Here is a 19,609-nt window from a genome sequence, read left to right on the forward strand (position 1 = left end):
AAACATTCATGTTTTCAGAGAAACATGTTATTGATCCACAATACCACGGTAGGGGATAATACAAACCCAAACCAAGAAAGAAATTTAACTTTTCTTATAATATACGTGATCCAACATTACATCTCAACTTTTGACTACTTCCGCCAGGATCTACACCAAATAGAGTAATGCAACCCTAGCAAAAACTAAGGCAATTATAGATCTGTTAGGATCCATAAACAATGCCACCAGTGTTCTTTTACAAAACAAACTTTAAATATTGGTGCAAACACGAGGCACAGCAATTCTTCAAAAAAATCCAGCGTGCCAACTATCATGGACACGACGCACTTCAATACAATTCAATAAGCTTGTACTTACAATCCAATAATAGTAAAATGTGTTTTGAGTCTAGTTATTCAGAAATGTCTTTTCCAAGTACCATTAAGACTACAAGATGCTCAACAAGAGCCATATGAATTATTCAGAACCCCATAACCCTCTGTCCAGAACTCGATGAAGAAATAAATTCTAAATATAAAACATAAGAAGACAGGATCAAAATGCGAAGTGCAGGTTTGGAAAATAACGAAATATCAGATCCTACACTTGCACCACTGCACCTTGAAACTCCCTCCTGAATTCTCACCCAATCATCAGCTTGTTATCCTCCAAAAAGCTGTAAGTAGGTACCTCCAGATTGTAAGGTGCAGGCCCCTTGCGGATCCTACCAGATATGTCGTAGTGGGAACCATGGCATGGGCAAAACCAACCGCCAAAATCACCAGCATTTGGCAAGGGGATGCAACCCAAATGAGTACAGACGCCAACAACAATGAGCCACTCCGGGTCTTTAACTCTGGCGGAGTCCTCTTGTGGGTCCCGTAGGGAGCCAAGATCAACACTGTTAGCCAACTTGATATCATCCTCAGTTCGACGCCTGATAAAAACAGGCTTACCACGCCACTTAACTGTGACAGTGCTCCCTGGTTCAATGCTGGAGAGGTCTACCTCGAGGGAGGCAAGGGCAAGAACATCTTTACTGGCAGACATACTCAGGACAAACTTGAGTATCAGGAGACGGATCAAGGAGGCATACACAAACCTGCCGCCAGTCAAGACGAAGTATGCAAATGCGCGCTTGCTAGGGTCACCAGGTGGATAACGCTCATGGTTGTGTTCGTCATACACAATTTTTGGGGTGGGATTCTTGACAGCTGCCACAGTAGGCGGGAGGTCTGGGACTAGACCTATGTCGTGTGCTGCAGCGAGGGAATCAGAAGAAAACCCTGCAACAATTAACCATTAATAAACAACATAACATGCGGTAGACATCAAATACATCAGCATTCATGGGGAGAAAACTGCATTTCTGCTTCTTTCTTCTTCTTGGTCCTTGTTTTTTTATTTTTTTGGCATTAGTAATTAAAAATAGAACTGTAATGTTTCCATCATGGTAAGACAACTGACATTCTAAAAGGGGAAGGGAGCACATATTCACTATAGGCACCACAACAGTTATGCTAAACTTCCTCAGCTAAAGAAGCAAAAATAAAGGGTTTGTGCAGGAATTATTTTTTTTTAACCAAACTTACCTGAGAAACAAAAAAAAAAAAAATGCATCCACAAAAAAATCTCTTCAGAAAAGAGAGAACCAACGAAATCAATGGAGGACAGCCAAAGAGAAAATTGATCAAGGACAAGCTACATAGACAAGCAAAAAGAAAATTCCCCAACAAAAAATTGCCAACAAATTGATATAATTGACCACCTTTCACACGCTCACGAAAAAAACCTCAATTATCAATGTACGGAAAGAAAAAAATTCTATCCAAAGCAATATAGCCAAAAAAAAAAAAAAGACAATGGAACTGCTGAAGTGCCAAGGCCCAGTTGATACCCTGGATATGACAACTGCACAAGAAAAAATAGGAGGTTTAGTAAGAAATTGAATAACTAATAGGCATGCTATACTCGCGGGAGACTTCAATGCATTGACATTCTCACAATCACAGGACTCGAATCCAAATCAATTTTCATAGCTTCTACTGTCTCTCTCTCCAAATGACCTAATCAACAGCCTAATACCGCACCATCATAGCATTTCTAACAAAGCCTCAAAGACAAGTGCACCAGTGAAATCAAAAGTCCTCATAGGTGATTCAAGTAATGCTGTCTTATCAAATTAAGAAACTGAAACTGCCAAAGGAGGATCAATAATTAATCATTCATATCTTACTAACAGCTTTTCAACAAAAAAAAAAAAAAAAGAGTTCCAATAATTTATCAATAGACAATTGTACCCAAGTATCACTTGCAAGTCTCACACTCAAGAATAACCTAGCTATTTTCATAGAAGACTAATGGACAAAAGTGACACCTTTTTTTATATTTGTTTGAAATATCAGGGGCATAGAAGTACTTTTATTCTCCAAACCTCTTTTCCTCTACAGCCTATAATTCAAAAACCTCCAAGGATTCCGGCAGCTTTTTCACTCTCCCACGCCATTTCGTCTCTTCCTTCTATCTCTCTTCCTCATCCTTTTTCATATGCTATCCTCTAATCACTCTACCTCGTCCACCTCCGTATCATTAATAAACTTCTGTATCCCTTTATCTTTTTGTCTCGGCTCCATGGATTCAGCTCAGGACCTCCATGGATACTGGTGTAGTTCCTCACCAAATCCATGGAGGTCACTGGTGTCCACTGACCCAATCGCTCTCCATTCTGTAGGTAAATTTGTCAATAGACTCCACCTATTAGACATGTGAAATTCAGGCATAACATGCAGCTTTGAAATGCTCTGCATTGAAACCATAATTGAATAAAGTCTAAGAATCCAAGCAGCACCAAGTTGAAGTGTATGACGAAGAGTTCTACCACATATGACAAAGGGGCCAGTATCAAACACCATCCTGACCGTCTCCTGCTGATAATCCCCTCTCCAACTCCCCCAACATGCATGTCACTATCCCTTGCACGGTTCACTCAATCACAAGAAGGAGAATGGCCTTACAATTGCACCACGACACAGCAACGTAAAAGAAGTTGGCTAATTGTCTCCTTTTTCTTCTTTACACATGGAACACCATGAAGCAACCCCGATCCCCTCTTCTTTTCAGATCATTTAGCATGAGAATAGCAACCAAGGCAGCAGACGCAGCAAAAATGCCACCTTATCCAAGGAAACAAACCCAGCAAAAAGGCCACCTTAAGGAAGGCCTTAATACACCATATATACATCCACCTTAAATCTAGTCTCTATGCATTATTCAAAGCCTCATAAAAAACAATCGAACATTAAAGACCCAACACCTCAACAACTTCAATCCAGTTGAACCCTCAGATTCTCCACGGATACAGGTCCGTTAAAGCATATCTAGCATGAAATTAGAAGGCACTTATTAATCTGGGCCTTCACATCACTCATTATCCCTGAAAGAGACTATTTTCCTACTTATAGATTTTGATGAACTATTCGGCAAAGATAATTAAAATTAAAGTTTGTGTACAACCTACAAATCCTTAAAGCTTAATTTGGACCAAGTTCAAGACGAATATGTAAAACAACTGAAATGTCCCCTGGTCATCATTATTATCATCCTTACCTTAGTCCCATCTGAATAAGGTTGGCCACAGGAATTCCCTTTTTACATTCTTTTTATTATCAGACAAAATCCGGATGCAGAAGATTTTTTTAAAATATTAATAGTGAAAAGTTGATCAATTCAGATAAACAAGCACTAGAGTTGCATTGAGCACAATGACAAGACCCGGATGCAAGATATTTTTATAAAATACTGAAAGTGAAAAGTCAATCGATGAAAAATGCATGGAAACTACGAGAATAAAACCCAAAAAAAAAAAAAAACGCAGAAAAGGTTATGTAACTATAGCTTCTGTCGCTGACCTGGATTGTTATATACCTAGCGCGCTTAGAATCCCATAAGTTTCATTTTAGATGATTTTAGTCGATTTCTTTTTCAACAATCAAAGATGATTTAATATGAGCAATGGCAATGCATCAAGATTTCAAGTCGTCAAAATAAATAGGTAATACTTTTGTCCCAAGTTAACTGTCCCTTTTCGGGATTCCAACTTTTAAAAGGAACATGCATTTGATGCATGGTCTCTTCCAAAACTAACATATATTGTTATTTTTGAGAAAAATTCAAAACCTAAGAATAATTAGGAAAGTTAAAATACTTGTACATTGACTTCCAAAAGGGACACTAATTTTGGAACATACCAAATGAGAAAAATGGACATTTATTTTTGGGTGGGGGAGACATATACTCAAAAGTAATTAGGAACTCAGTAATTACTAATTAATTAGTCTAACATATTTAATTATTACTCCTTCTGTCCCAAAATAATGACCCTCTTCCATCTTATATGTCCCAAAATTCATGTCCCATTTGAAAAATCGAAGTAAAAGATTAGAACTTTCAAAAGAATCCTTCATTTTTGAAAGTTTTCTCAAACTGAAAATATAAGTTAAACTTTAAAGCATAGTTTGGAAATTTCAAAAAGAGTAATTATTTTTTTGCCGAAAGTCGACAACCTAGTGTGAGATAAGTGAAGTGTAAGCTGGTGGAGCACTAGGGCTCACACCTCACTTCTCTCACAGTCGGTTGTCGATTTTCGGAACATGTAGCATTACTCATTTCAAAAAGTAACAATGCATTAAATGCATGTCCCTCTAAAAAAATAGAATCCCCAAAAGGAACAATTAAAATAAGACGGAGGAAGTAATACATTATACAATTAATACTACGATATTTATCCATCCCTATACTAATACATCCATCTATCTATACTACCATTAAAAGTGTAAGAATTTCAGAATTTTATATACGCTTTAATTATTTTTTATCAAATAATATTTTCAATTTTTTATAAAAAAACAAATCCTTTGGGAGCGCTCCCCTTTTGAGCGTCTTTTATATTTCTTCACTTATCAAAATAAAAATTATAAAAAAAAAGTTAGTTAACTCAATATCCAACAGTTATCATTTTAGGGTTGTTGAAATCCAACAGTTATTTCCAAAGGTAATATCTATACAGCAATTCCTACATTCTCTTAAAACTATCCTTCTTCTCCCCCTACTAATTAAAATTTCAATTCTTGAAATACCGTTCATCGCTTCATCATCATCTTTCTTGATGCTCTCAGGCATTTTTTTCTCTCTAGATATAGATTACATACATGTGTGTGTGTGTGTGTATCTTCCTTCTTTGATGACGAGATCTAAACTTGCAGCACTAATCAACCAATCTGATTTAAGTTTTTCTCTCTGACTAGCATTTTTTTACTTTTTATTTCTCAGGGTTAGATTTCGTTGCTCTCAGTACTTTATTTGAACTTAAGCATTTACTTATATAATTTATTCCATTTTGTTTCTCTCATTTTTATTCAATATATTTTCAATTTTATCTTTCCTTTCTTCTCTTCCATTTCTCTTTCTGTATCACATGAATTTGTATTGATTGAGAATTTACATCTGACATTTATGTTCTGAATTATGTGATAGTTTACTTCAGCTAATTTCCCCTGAATTAAACTCTTAGATTCATGGAAAAACATAAATTTACATAAGATACTCCTGATAGTTACCAAATGAGGAAAGAGTAAAAACTTTATTATTTGAGACAATACTTTGACAACTGAAGTAAGGAACCCAGGTGACCCATTGACGTTTATTTTCTTGTGATACTTTGAGACGATGTTTGGCTATCATTGACGTTTACGTTCTGATTTATATTATATTATAACACTTCTTTTATGTTATTTATTTTTATGTTTTATGTGTTAGTTTTTGTATTGCACTTTTTAGTATATTTTTTTTTTTATTTTAATAAGTGACAGTTTTTAGTATATTTATCTGGGTTATGTACTTGTTGCCCATTGTTGGGTCACCTGGTTTGAATCAGTTCCAATTAAATAAATTACAATTGTAAATGTTTCAAGCTATTAGAGTAAATTACGAACGATGTGGATTTTTGTTCACTTTTTCCAACAGAAAAACTTTATGGTTGTATTGTTTATGTTCAATTGCTTGTCTGTGATTGTAACTGAGAACGGAGAAAAAATCATATATGGACAAATTACGGGTGTTACATAAACTGGCATTTCAAGAAGAATCGTCATAAGGATTTTCAAAAGGAAATGTAATAAGATTTAGATCCATTTAGTGACGATTGAATCGTAATGTCATTAGTCTAAACAGACACCAAAGACTTTTCGTTCTATATAATAGTTGGCCACTACCATTTTACCAAACACAATTTCAAATCCTCCGTCCTCTCTCTATATCCGTCTCTCTCGCTCTAAATATCCATGACAATATATGTCATTGATTAAGAGCACATACCCTTTTTTTTCCAAGGAGTCAATGCATGTACAAATTGAAGACCCATATTGAATATAGTGAAGTTGTAGAGGGATGTAGGAAGGCTAAAAAATTTGTTGTACAAGGATTCATGTAACATTTTGAATAAATCTAAACATCTATAACAATAGTCATAACATACTATAATAGCTTTTAGTTTTGTTGCAATATTGAATATTTACATTTTGTTTTTACATGAAAGAGTGATTTTTAAATTGTGATTGTTAAGGTATTAACACTATTTATTGACCCTTCCACTATTATCTATTTTTATTTTTTTGTTTAAATTTCTTTTTAATTTTTTATTGACCAAAGCCCTTACTTCTGGTGTTTGCTGCTTTTGCCCAAACCGGAGGAGTGTTGGTAAGAAATACATGGATTTTTAAATGAAACCCAACATTAAAACTTCAATTTTAGTTACATATATAATACTATATTTAATCACGTGCATAGTGCATTTTGGTTAGTTATAATACATATGCATGTTAAGTATGCAAGTCCAGTGTGACTTATCCAAAAAAAAAAAGGGTATGTAAGTCAAGTGTTGGCAATATCCTACTCAAATTTTGAATTGTAATGTGTCAAAACGCTTGAGTCATATAAGTACAACCATTGAAGACGAGAACTGCGAAGAACACGGCAAGAAATTCATAATCTCAATCACATATCTAGGACACATGTAAATTGACCTTATGAAGACCTTATTGGCCTAGATTGACCCGGTAGAGGCTCAAAGTTTTGTTTTTAATAGTTTCCAGTAAATCGATAAGTTGATTAATTGAAGCTTGTCCAGTGCATATCAAAATCTCAATTGATCAAACAATTCATACCTATATTTTCAAAAACTCTCACAAAACATATCTGCACAATGATTCAACTTACCAAAATGTGTGAACTACCAGTTTTAGCTATATATGTGGGATTATAGTCAGTCAAAAGATTTGATTTGAAGCCTCTAATCACCAACTGAGAATCCTTGAGATAGTAGAAATCCCAATTACTCAATCTATGTTTTCTTAGACACCACTATATGGGATTGAGTGTTCATCAAAAGAGGAATTAATCAAGCTTATCAAGACAATACAAATCAACTGACCAGATTTCTGGACAAAAGAGCAGACAAATCATTTTAGAAGCAAATTCACGAGAAGCAAAAGTATGTAATGAGTGGATGAATGGTATGGAGACTTGACTGAAAAGTTTGACATCAGCCTGTGCCAAGATGTAACTAAGGGTTATAGCGTGTGGGAACTATTGACCTAGTTGTAACTTCTTTCTCATATAGGAAATTGTTCCTAACTAGGCTAGGAACCGTGATTTTTCACTATTTAGGGTTTTTCATGTATAAACATTGTGTTTTTGCACTGCTTTACTTTTTATAGATGCATGATTATGCTCTAAACCTAACAGATATAAACAAAAATTCAAATCACCATCTTGGGTGCAAACAATTCCTTCTGGGGGTTAGGAAAAAAATTCAAATCTCAATCATCATATACAACAAATTTAAATTTAAACAAGCTTTACAGTAATTCAAAAAGATTGTTGGTGGCAAATTAATATCCATAAGACCTATTCACCCCCTAGGTCTGAGTCACTGCTCACACTCTGTCGTATCATAGATTTGGGTAACAATTCCATGTTCCAACAATACAATAAATATAAAACAAAAAATTAGAAAATAAAAAGTAAAACTATAATAGAACCCAAATAAATAAATAAATATTATAATTCATAACTTCTATAACATGTAAATCACAGTGTGTGTGTCTGTGTGTTTTTCTGGGGGAGGGGGGAGGGGGGTACACCTCCCTTTATTAGCTACCATGAAACGTAGAGGGAGAAAATTATACCTTATTTTGCCATATCTCTTTTTGATTCCCAACCAAAAATTTTGTCTATTTATCTTTGTTTAAGTAGGGGGAAAAAAATGGAACCCTTTCCTCTTTCGTTTCCCTCACTTAAACTACGAACAATACAGAGACCTAAAACTCCTTTTCGAAAATGGAAAGTGGAAACCAAGAGGGGAAGGATATGGAACTATAGGTGACAACATATTTTAATTCAAAGTCGGGCCTGGTATAGTTTTTTTTTTTTTTTTTTCAAATCCAAAAAGTGAGAAATTCAATTCAACAAAACCAAATACTAGTAACTAGTATCAATCATGAAGGTTTCAGGCACCATACAATGAAAAAAAAAATAAACCAACAGGTAAGGAATCTAATTTTTATATGTGTTCCTATATATCTTGCTAGAAATCAAATGGATCAGAAAAGAAAACCTAAAGCCATGAACAGATGCGTAGGAGGCAAAAACATATGAGCCCTAGATCTGAAAGGCGAGAGAGAGCAACAAAGGTGAGAGGGCTGACCTCTGATTTGATCCAGAAATTGGGAAGAGACAGAAAATGTGTAGGGGAGCTGGGAGGCGGACCAGCTGGAATCGGATGATGGCGAATCAGAGCCGTTGATCGGATTTCTGTTGACGAAGGCCGATGATGTCTGGGTGGACCTCCATGAGAGAGAGGTTAACCTCCTACCCGCAACTCTCAGCATCGTCTTCTACCTTTTGCTTGCTCAGATAGCTTGATTAGGGTCTGCTCTTTCAAAGTGAAGAGCCAAAGGAAAGAGAGAGAGAGAATCTCAGAGCTCGAAAGGAACGAAATCCAAATGTACAGAGGCGAATAAATCTACGAACCGTTTGCCACACGACGCCGTATGAGGCCTCCACCGCTAGGTTTGAGAATTTCAGTGGTGGATTCTATATATAGACAAATTTATCTGTCATTTAGTGGCACTTATGTTTGGAGCTATAAAACAAGCGTTATCTCTAGAAAGGATTCTTTTATGCTCTTAAAAAAATATTTTTGTAGCACTTGAAAAAGAATTTAGACAATACAACAAGGGCCTGTTTGGAGCTATAAAACAAGTGTTGTCTCTAGAATGATTCTTTTATGCTCTAAAATAAATAACAAGGGCTTGTTTGGAGCTATAAAATAAATGTCTCTTTTTGGTAATTTATCTTTTTAAGATGATAACTTTTTTTAGTATTTTTTTACTATATTAATAGTGAATGAATTAGGTTCCACATGAAATTGAAAATGTTACAAAAGTAAAATAAAAAATTGTGCAGTACTTTAACCTTTCAATTGGAATATTTATTTTGAAACAACTAAAAATGAAAAGGTAGACATTTATTTTTGTAACGTATGCCTACGATTTCATGTGGTTGATGAGAATAACCTACTCACCTACATCCTCACTCACCATTAGAAATAATGAATTAATCATCATCTCTAATTTAGTAATTAAAATATAACGTATGCATATATTATTAGTCTAAATTAATAGACAGGATGGTGTGCATCCTTATTAAAGAGGATCTTGAGTATTGTCGATATATAAATATATTTCATAAATAGACTAACTTTTATAGAGTCGTCATACTTAGGCATAAACATCTAACGGATTAACTAGGCAGGATCCATGTGGCGTCCAGGTGGCAAAAAAAAATTAATCCTAAGTTTGACTTTAGGACGTTGACATCATCCTACGCCGGCGAAAACAAACGGGCAAAGCTCCAACCAACAACGAAAACAACGACTACGGCGACCAAAACACACGGCGACAAGCTTGACCCCAGCTGCAACAACCTACCACGACGAAGGACTGCTTGGAGTCGAGAATCGGTAAGTTCCATCTTTTATTGCTGCAGTTTTTCATGAATAATTTTTGTATAAATTTCTTACTTTTTGACACAGCATGAAATTGAGATCTTAAGAGTTATATTTTATTTATGGATTTGCAATTTTCTTTTCTTTTTCCTCCCAGAATTCTGTAGATGCACAAGAATTTAAAATTCCATATCCGTGGCTAGTTTTCAATGAAACGGTGAAAGCGAATTTAGTGTTTCTCCGTTATTCAACACACCGGCAACAACAACCGATCTCTTCGCTGATTACCGCCGATCAGTCCTTACTTCTCGTTGGCGTCGACGCGTGCTCCAACCACCGCGAAATTAACACTTTGGAAGAGAGATCTTTTGGGTGAAAATCGGAAGAGAGAGATCCGATTTTCACTCAAAGGATAGGATTCCGTCACCGAACAAGCCTCTGGCGCCGACACCACAATCAATTGGTCGGAGTTCCGTTGCCGACACCACCATCGATTGATCTTTGACGCCCTGAGCTCAAATCTGGCATTCTAGCCACCGTTTTTCTCACCAACACCACCCAATGACGGCCACCGTTGCTTGCACCTGCATACACAGATGAAGCTGGAGAGAGAGAAAAAGAGGAGAGAAGGGGGGAAATAAGACCCATGCGACGTTGCCTGGCCTGAGAGGTTAGATAGAGAGTGGAGAGACAGGAAGATGAATTGAACGCAAGCAAAATTTTTTGCGAGCTGGACTGCCACCTAGGATTCTGCCTAGCTAATCGGTGAAATTTGTCGGCATAAATATCATTTTCCATTTTTATATATTTCTTAACCTCTACTTGCAACAAGACCATCTGGGCATCCAACCAAACTTGCTTCAATTTTCGTGGAGAATGTTAGTTGCACTCCTCTTGCAGAATACCCTTATTCTTTTCGAGTCTTTGCTCCTTCTCAGAAACTGTGGTTACAAAGATGTTGTCGTGGAACGGTGGAAGGCATCTATTGAAGCGTTGCTGTTTTCAATGATGTTTCATCTCTCTTAAAATTGTGTGTAGGTTCTTCCCTGCTTAGTTTCTTCGTGGATAAAAATTTGTAGCTCATATGTTGAGCAAGAAGGTTCTGTTAGCTGAGTGTGATGATTTTGCTCCTTGGCTAGATGTTCTTCTCAGTGTGTGACTGTAACTTTTCTTCGACTTAATCTAGTTTGCTTCTTGGTGTTGAAAAAACAATAATAATAAAAAGCCAAAAATTCTACAACTAAAAAGTATTCATACTGTTACACGCTCTAAACTCACAATCTAATTCATACACGCTCTAGACTCGCAATCTTATTCATACTCGGACAAATAACAGCCAATATTACATAGCCTAAGGGACTGCTTAATCAATTTTCTATGTAAAATCTTCCTTCTGAAAAAAGATTTAAAAATAAATAAATAAAAACTGGCTAGCCGTAGAGAAAATTTCTAATTTCACACAACGGTACTTTTTGAGCGAGTATTGTTTCTCACCTAGTGAGACAGTAACCAACTAAAACTAGCAACGAATATAAGAAGTTAAAAAAAAAAAAAAATTGACAGGAGGACATCAAGCTGCTAAATTCTGACTCTGATGAATTTCTAACCGGCACATTGAAAAACAATAACTTCCATATAAGAAAAAAATAAAGTGTCCTTGCATACGAAAATGAGTTGGTCTGCTGCTTGGTGTCAGAAAACAGAAATTTCAAAAATTGTATGTCCACTTTCTTTTTTTTTGTATATATATTTATTTTAAATAAAGCATATTTTAGCCCCTGATTCAGTGTCTTGATTACCCAAAGTCACTCATTTATTCATCTGCAGATGCTGATGAATGAGCTGGGTATAAGTTCAAAACATCTGCCCATGTACTCTGTCCTTCAGTCACCTCCTTCACAACTGATGCAACCTTTTCCACACCCACGCGAATTTGATCCTTACTGTCCCTCTCCCGGATTGTTACGGATGATGTTGAATCCACGGTAATGGCAAACGGTACACCAAGTTCATCTGTTCTTGCATATCGTTTCCCTATTGAGGTACCTGAAAATCATACACGTAAACATATAAACAATTAACATGCATAGAGGATATTGAGGTAACTGAAAATCATACATGTAAACGTATAAGCAATTAACATGCATAGAGGAGTGCAAATAACTTATCTCCACCCAAGAATGTATATGAATCATGCACCTATATCCATGCTAGTTTAAAATCTCTGTAGACTTATTTCAAGAACGAAGAAAACTACGTCATACTAATTCCTGAAAGATTATGTCCTCCTATGGGGTAAACATAAGTGAATAGTTTGGCCACTGGACTAAGATGTAAAAAATCTGATAAAGGGATTCTAATTAAAGCTAGGATGATAGTTGTTTGGAGTAACTTGTAATTTGTTAATATTAACAACTCTTATATAAATGAAGAGTACTTAAATATCACACAGAAATTAAATAAAGAAAGAAAAAAAAAACCCAGAAAAGTAAAAAAAAAATTTTTAAAAAATTCTTAAATTTGGGTAATTAGTGCACGCAAATCAAAATATTCGCAACCATTTGTAAATCTCCACAAGCCGTGGGCCGTAGAGGCAGCAATGCATGTTAAATACAAGCAGATGATGCACCACAAAATTTTAAATATTACACCGTTTGTGCTGCTAACCTGTAATGTCGATCTTATGTGATATTCCAGTTGCAGTCAGTGACTTGGAGATAAGTTTGGCAACTTCCTCATATTGTTGATTTTGTACCAATGGGAAGACGGTGCATTTGATAGGCGCCACAAGAGGTGGGAAACGGAACACATTTAGCTGCTCATCTCCAGCTTTACTTGGCCTCGTGTAGAAAGAATGCTCAAAAAGACAATATATTATCCGTCCAATGCCAAAAGAAGGCTCAATCACTGAAGGTGTGAAAACTCTCTGGTGTTCTTTCTTTTTCTCCTTCGAAATTGTGACCATGTTTTTCTTGATGGTGACTGCTTTCCCAAGGGTGCAGACATGGAACTCTGCTTCTCCATTGGATTCCAAAGTAGCCTTCATATTCATAGCTTCATTCTCATCCATGGCCTATTTAAAAAAAAAAAAAAAAAAGACCAGGTAAGACTCTACTAGGCTTTAGGATGAGTGATCGAACAGATTGCTAAGAGAACACTTCCGGTTGATTGTTGGGGTAAGAAACTACAGAAAATCCATGGTAGAGAGACCTGAGGTAAGAAGGTGAATAAAATTCTTTTATTTTAGAGTATCTCAACCTCTTCACAAATGGTGAAGTTATTATTACCCACTAAATTCTTCTTTTTCTCCCATCAATCAGAAATGACAAAACGCTACTACTTTTCTTCTTTTCTTTTTCTTTCTTCACCAATTCTTTCTAGGAATACAAAAGTTTAATCACAAATCATTATTGATATAGTCATTGACCATCTTAAAAGAACTTTCTCTTTTCAACTTTTTTCTATTCTTTGGTTAGAGAGGGAGAGAGAGGGAAGGAATTTTGTCTCAGCAATCTTTATTCCATTATTACCTCCAAAGCTTCAACTACCATCTTTTGGTTCCCCTTGAATGCGAGACCCAGCTCCTTCTTCACCGTAGCTATAATCAGTTTCTGATATTATACACTGACAGTTAGTCAAGCACTAATATTTACAACTAACAGTCTAACAATGAAAGATATGAAGGCGTGACGATTTACCTCCACCTCTCTGGGTTCTGAGAATTTTTCCTGAGCTACGAGGGAGACACCACTTTTTTCCTGTTATACAACAACACCAACTTGTCAGGGTGCAGTGTAATGACATTCATATCTTGATGTCAAGGCAAATGCATTTTTGCTGTGACCTAAAAAGGTTCCCAAGTTACTCCTAAATAACTGTACAAAATTTTCTTTCACAATATCAAAACACTTGGGCTGAATTTTTCCTTTAAAATTGATGATTGCCAGGATAATGATGCTCATTTTAAAAAATCTACCTTGGCATGCTGTAGACCCATGAAGACATGGGCAATGACAATCAAAACACAGCTGACCATCCATAACAATGTCCTAAATCCAATAAATAAATCAATAAACTCTAACCGTGTGAGCACGCAAGTCATATGCAGATCTATCAGCGATTCCGACACACTCAATCCAACCATAAGAACATTCGATTTCAGCATCCCAACAGTCAGCGGCATAGTGGGCCATTTCATTTGGAAGGTGCTGCCTGAAACGTAATTTTTCTTTGTCTATTCCGAGGCGCGTTAGAAAGAGATATACTCTGCCAATGAAGTATGCGAGTGTTTCATTGTTGACGATCCCCTGGATAACATTGAATCAAAAAAATAATCTGATATATATGCACACACAAACAAATACACATAGAAGGGAGGGAGAGAAACAGAGAGAGAAACAAACAAAATAAATTTACACAAATCAACCAACCCTGGAAACCGCTTCACCAAGAGGAAATCTCTTTGCCGATTGCCCAGACATTTGTTCTTCCCTTGGAAACATAAGAAATTCCAAGTTTGAAACTTCAGAATATTTTGGATGAGATTTATCTTCAGGATCAACAAAGTGCTCAATCTCCGCCAATGTGAACTCCCGGACTCTTAGAAGTCCTTGTCGAGGAGATATCTAAACATATGAAGAATTAATTGTCAGATTTAGAAGCATCCTCCTTTCCTACCTCCCAGAGGCACATTGTGAGTGTACGTGCAAACATTTTGATCATATAAGGTATTTGGTCTAATTCGTGGAGTAATTGAAACCAGTAAAATCAATTCTCAACATTGTTATGCATGTTAAGAAGTTGACAACACATGAAGGGCATGTCAGAAAGGATACCTCACTGCTAAACAATATAACAATCTTCATATAAGTCAAGCACTTGGCCAAACACGAGTGCATTCACACAAAATCACATATTCACAAAGATTTAAGTGCAAGAGATAGCTAAGGACCTCATTTCTAAAGGCCTGACCAATTTGAGCTGCAGCGAAAGGGAGCTTGTTCCCATTATAATAATATAAGTCCTTAAAATTTACAAATATGCCTTGTGCTGTTTCAGGCCGCATATACCTACATTATGTCAAATGAAAGATTTTAGCTGTATATGCATATCAAACTGCGCAATGTAAGAATATAATGCTTAATATGACATTCTGACAGGCTAACAACAGGCACGTTAAGCTTCAATCAAAACAATTCTCAAAGCTAATTAGTTATGTTTAAAATCAATTACATGAATATTGAAAAAGATAATTAGTTTATAAAAATGGCAATAGATTAATAGATAGAATACTTACCCAGTGCTCAAGCCAGATGGACCAATTGATGTCTGAAACATCAGATTGAATGGGTAAGGATCCGAAAGAGGATTCTTAGTGTCTGGAGCCGTTATACCATACTCCTTGATCTTTGCACCAAGTTGTTCGGGAGAGAGATCATCCAAAACCGCAAGAACATGTTTAAATTCTGCAGCTTTCTCTGCAGTCATAGTTAGGTCCTTTTCAAGCTTCTCCTTGCAAAAATCCTTGAGCAAGTGATCTGCTCGGTAGCACATCCCGGTCTTCTCGTCCTTCACCATAAGGTCAGTAAATTTTTCAACATGACCCGACGCCTTCAGAACAATCTCGGGCGTGACACAGGGGCAATCGACTTCCAACATGTTCTCCTCCAAAACAAAATGCTATACCAACAACCACAAATAAAATATCAAAATCGAAGAGCTATGAACTTGATAAATTTTACCAATTCAGCACAAAGAAAAAATCTTATTCCGTGAGATTCCAATAGCAAAAGATTCACCTCTTCCTCTCTGTCTAAACCTATAGCTATCAATACTTGTATCACACTGCATTATGTATCAAATCAGATTATTCTCTTTGAATTCTTTTTTTATAAATACCCATTTCACAATTTACATGTGCAGTATCAAATTGTGATAAATTGACAATCAATGCATAAATTCAATAAAAGTGTATAATTATACATACATATAAAGTGTGCATATGTATCAAATTGTTATGAATGGACAACATTTAAAGTGTATAGTTACACATACATATGTAAATGTGTATACAATACAGAGGTGTGTGTGAGAGAGACTACCAGAAAGCTATGCAAGAGGAGCTAACCTGGCGCCAGAAAGCGAGAACGTTAGACTTGACGGCGCAACCCGGTGGGCCGTAATCGTAAAGACCAGCGACGCCACGATATATCTTGAAGGAAGGAATGTAGAACAAACGGCGTTCAAGAGTGTTGACGACGGCCTGACGGAAAGCATCCCTGTTGACGACGTTGCCGGAAATGGCGGCTTGGAGCTGGCTCTCGATTGAAGCCTTCTCGAGTTTGAGTGCGTTTAGGGCATCGACGGCGGCGGCAATTTCCGGCTTGGCCGCGCCGGAGGCCTTCAATTGACGGACGGAGTTGCCTTGGGTTTCGATGCGCGCGATTTTGTCGGCGAGAGTTGTGCGGAGTGGTTGTTCGGCGGTGGCGTCCATGGGTCGGCCGGTGATGTATGAAGAGAGTGAGTAACGGCGACGAGGGGTGATGAGTGGAGAGATTACGCAACGGCGACGAATCGAAATTGACGACGAAATAAGAGCGAATAAGGAACGCATGCGAGCCCAACCCACTCGTATTGTGTGTCCGCCACAAGGGTTTTAGGGACTGTTTTGGTGGTGGGACACCTATCAAAACAAAAGCTTGTTTGAGCGCGTCGAATTCAAGCTCGTCGGCCAGTTGGCCCAGTTGAGCATAAATACAACAGTCATAGACTCATAGTCATCGAATTTGAGGTGATCAGGGATGTCAATTTTTACAGGCGCAGTTAATAAAAGATATGAGATCACTTTTTATATCGTTGGGGGCATGTATGGATATAAATTTTATACCCATCGCGGGTCATGGGACGGGTAAAGATTCAGTATATATATCCTAAAGGCCCCGTCCCATCCCGTCCCGCTAAGCCTATAACTATATTTAATATATATATATATATATATATATATATATATATATAATATTAATAACTTATTTTAGCGGCTTACCCTATTACCCATCTCTTACAATCCTAATTTGTGATGTAAACTTGGCATTAAATTTACTTTTGTTTTGATTATGATAGAAGTTAGAATTTAGAACTTCTCGTGATTTGGTTGTATTAAACTTTTATTTTTGTTTATTATGTTATCTGAATTATGTTATGTGTATGTTATTTTTTTATTTTGTTGGGATACATAATTTCATTTATGTTGTGCGATTCTCAGGCTTTCCACATTTAAATAGCAGGAGCTTAAATTCTAAAAAGTAAGAAAAAAAATTTTGTTAGCGGGGCGGGCACGGGGGCACAGCATTTCTCAACGGGGCGGGGCTGGACATTAAAATCCAACCCGTCGCGGGTCTCGGGGCGGGTATGGACTTGACAAAAATTAAAAGAGGTGGGGTGGGATTTAGGAAAACCCGCTTCAAACCTGCCCCGTTGCCATCCCTAGACGTGATTGGTCATTCTTATCATTCTTATCACGTGTTAAACAATTATTTTTGAAAACTGTTTAAGTAGATGAGGTGGACAAAAATACATCAAATTCGATACTTATTCGTGATTAATTCATCAGTCTCCCTATCATTATTCATGTTCAATTTGTTTCACTTTTTAATCATTTTCTAATCCGAAACTTAGATGGTAAAGTTAGAAATTAAAATTGATATAGAGAAAAGTTGGTTCTAAATTCAAACAAATTCTAGTATGCCTTATTACAAACTAGGTAATTTTATTTTTATTTTAAAATTTAATATCAATCTTAGATTGTTCACCTTGATAAAGTTTTAAAATATTGGTTAAACTAAATTATATGTCACCATTTAACTGTAATCCAATTAAGCTTAACATGAGTGGAGCATTCCATTTCCAAACTACTCCTGAATTCAAATTGTCACCATTTAGCTAGTCTTGTTTGGCCAAAAATAATTTATTTTGGTAACGAAACGGAGTTGGGGGGTTTTGACTAATTGTCATATTAATTTTGCACCTATTTTGGGATAGGTTTGTAATTTGTATACAATTTTTGCCTCTATTTCAGAAGACGTAGTACCGACTCCGTCTCGCATACTTCGTTTAATTGTGAGTCGGGACGGGTTATTTAGTAAAAAAAAATTTAGTCCAATGTGCTCAAATTGGGCTGATAAATAAACTGGTCCAGCTTATAAATTACCAAGTGGTGAATATTAATATATTATGCCACTAGTACTGACTTCACCCTGCGTACTTCGTTTAATTGTAATGCGAATGAGTTATGCCACTTTTATTATTTAGTAAAAAAATTATTAGCCCAATGTGCTTAGATTAGGCCAATAGATACGTGGTTATCTTGGAGTTCTTTTGGTGGTTGTTTTTGGATCAGTATGATGATTCGTCATGAGGGATACTTACGGTTGTGGTCTTTCGTTCCTTTGTCTGACCTTGAGTTCCGTGTGTGAGTTTCGACTTATTGTGTGGCCGTGTGGTCATCATTCATTTGAGAGTGGTCGTCATGAGCACGTGGTGCAAATAACACTGGTTTATAGGTTCTCCTTTAATTTTGGGATTATTTTTATAGCATGTTGTGTGGGATACTCGATATGTACTCCGTAGTTACCCTGACTTTGCCTTTTGTTTTGTCGAGGCTGGATTTCGAGGGCGAAATCCCTTTAAGATGGGAAAATTGTAATGACCCGGTTATTTTCCTTCATTTCCTTTTTCCTCATATTTTACGAATAAATTTTTTCCATTGTCTTTTATTTCATGTGTATGGTTTCTTATCACTTAGTGTTGTCTCGAGTGCTCGAAAATGGTTTCCAAAACTCTTTCCTTAAGATTGACAATTTCCCTTAAGGACCGAGTCATTTTCACATTTTCACTTTTTAGGCATTATTTACTTTTCGTCTTTTTCCCGTTTGTCACTTTGTTGGCACAACCTCACTTTTCGTGTTCGGATTTGATTCCGGTTTTGTATGCATTCACGATATTTAAATTCCATGCTATATGTATTTTTACTTTTGTAGAAAATCATACTCTCATTGGTCCACTTGTTGACATTTGTGTGGAGACACTTTAATACCTTGGATGATGACATGTGGAGGGTGGAGATTCACCCACTTGTTGATCTAGGATAAGTGCACTTGTTGGTTTGGATGGTTGACAAGTGTAGGTTTAGGATTAACCCTACAATGGATACTTGGATGAGTGACAAGTGTAGGCTCCAAATTTAGTCTTGCATTAGTATATGTGTGAAAGGTAATGTAAGAGCACATAATGAGTGGAGGAATTCACCAAAATTAGTTTAGGGTTTTCATTTTAATTTCATTTCATCTATTTCCTCTCAAACCCTAACCTAGCCACCGTTGAAGCAAAGCTTGGCCTAGAGCTTTAAGCTTCATTTTGGTCCCCTTCCACTTACCTTTGACTATAAAGCTTAGAATACAAAAGCTTTGCATCACCTTCCTCTTCATAACCCTAGAAGGGTTTACCTTTTTGAGCTTGCTTGCCCTGGATTCTAAAGAGACACTTCTCTAGTGAGGTAGGGGATGTCAT

The 19,609-nt window shown here is 36.5% G+C and overlaps 2 protein-coding genes across 2 annotated transcripts; both read right to left on the bottom strand.

The window, feature by feature from the left end:
- Positions 1-69: 69 nt before the first annotated feature.
- Positions 70-9,117, bottom strand: LOC132276149 (cytochrome b-c1 complex subunit Rieske-4, mitochondrial). Its single transcript, XM_059777435.1, has 2 exons — positions 8,744-9,117; positions 70-1,268 (listed from the first exon to the last, which is right to left on the bottom strand). The coding sequence occupies exons 1-2, from the start codon at positions 8,925-8,927 to the stop codon at positions 625-627; spliced, it is 828 nt and encodes a 275-aa protein (XP_059633418.1). The 5' UTR covers positions 8,928-9,117; the 3' UTR covers positions 70-624.
- Positions 9,118-11,659: 2,542 nt separating this feature from the next.
- Positions 11,660-16,708, bottom strand: LOC132276151 (glycine--tRNA ligase, mitochondrial 1-like). Its single transcript, XM_059777437.1, has 9 exons — positions 16,173-16,708; positions 15,342-15,724; positions 14,997-15,114; positions 14,476-14,670; positions 14,128-14,352; positions 13,744-13,803; positions 13,576-13,656; positions 12,713-13,118; positions 11,660-12,091 (listed from the first exon to the last, which is right to left on the bottom strand). The coding sequence occupies exons 1-9, from the start codon at positions 16,656-16,658 to the stop codon at positions 11,859-11,861; spliced, it is 2,187 nt and encodes a 728-aa protein (XP_059633420.1). The 5' UTR covers positions 16,659-16,708; the 3' UTR covers positions 11,660-11,858.
- Between the last annotated feature and the right edge of the window lie 2,901 nt (positions 16,709-19,609).

The sequence above is a fragment of the Cornus florida genome, unplaced genomic scaffold, assembly GCF_030987335.1.
Source record: "Cornus florida cultivar Cherokee Brave unplaced genomic scaffold, ASM3098733v1 CherokeeBrave_3.0.0_Hap2_Chr10, whole genome shotgun sequence".
Lineage (NCBI taxonomy): Eukaryota > Viridiplantae > Streptophyta > Magnoliopsida > Cornales > Cornaceae > Cornus > Cornus florida.

Bases quoted from the DNA above. Each gene is read 5' to 3' on its own strand.
- LOC132276149 (XM_059777435.1), bottom strand. From the start codon at position 8,927: ATGCTGAGAGTTGCGGGTAGGAGGTTAACCTCTCTCTCATGGAGGTCC. The intron at 1,269-8,743 runs GTCAGCCCTCTC...TAATTGTTGCAG, and splicing joins ATTTCTGGATCAAATCAGAG to GGTTTTCTTCTGATTCCCTC.
- LOC132276151 (XM_059777437.1), bottom strand. From the start codon at position 16,658: ATGCGTTCCTTATTCGCTCTTATTTCGTCGTCAATTTCGATTCGTCGC. The intron at 15,725-16,172 runs GTTAGCTCCTCT...TTGTTGGTATAG, and splicing joins TTCTCGCTTTCTGGCGCCAG to CATTTTGTTTTGGAGGAGAA. The intron at 12,092-12,712 runs GTTAGCAGCACA...TATGATTTTCAG, and splicing joins ACATAAGATCGACATTACAG to GTACCTCAATAGGGAAACGA.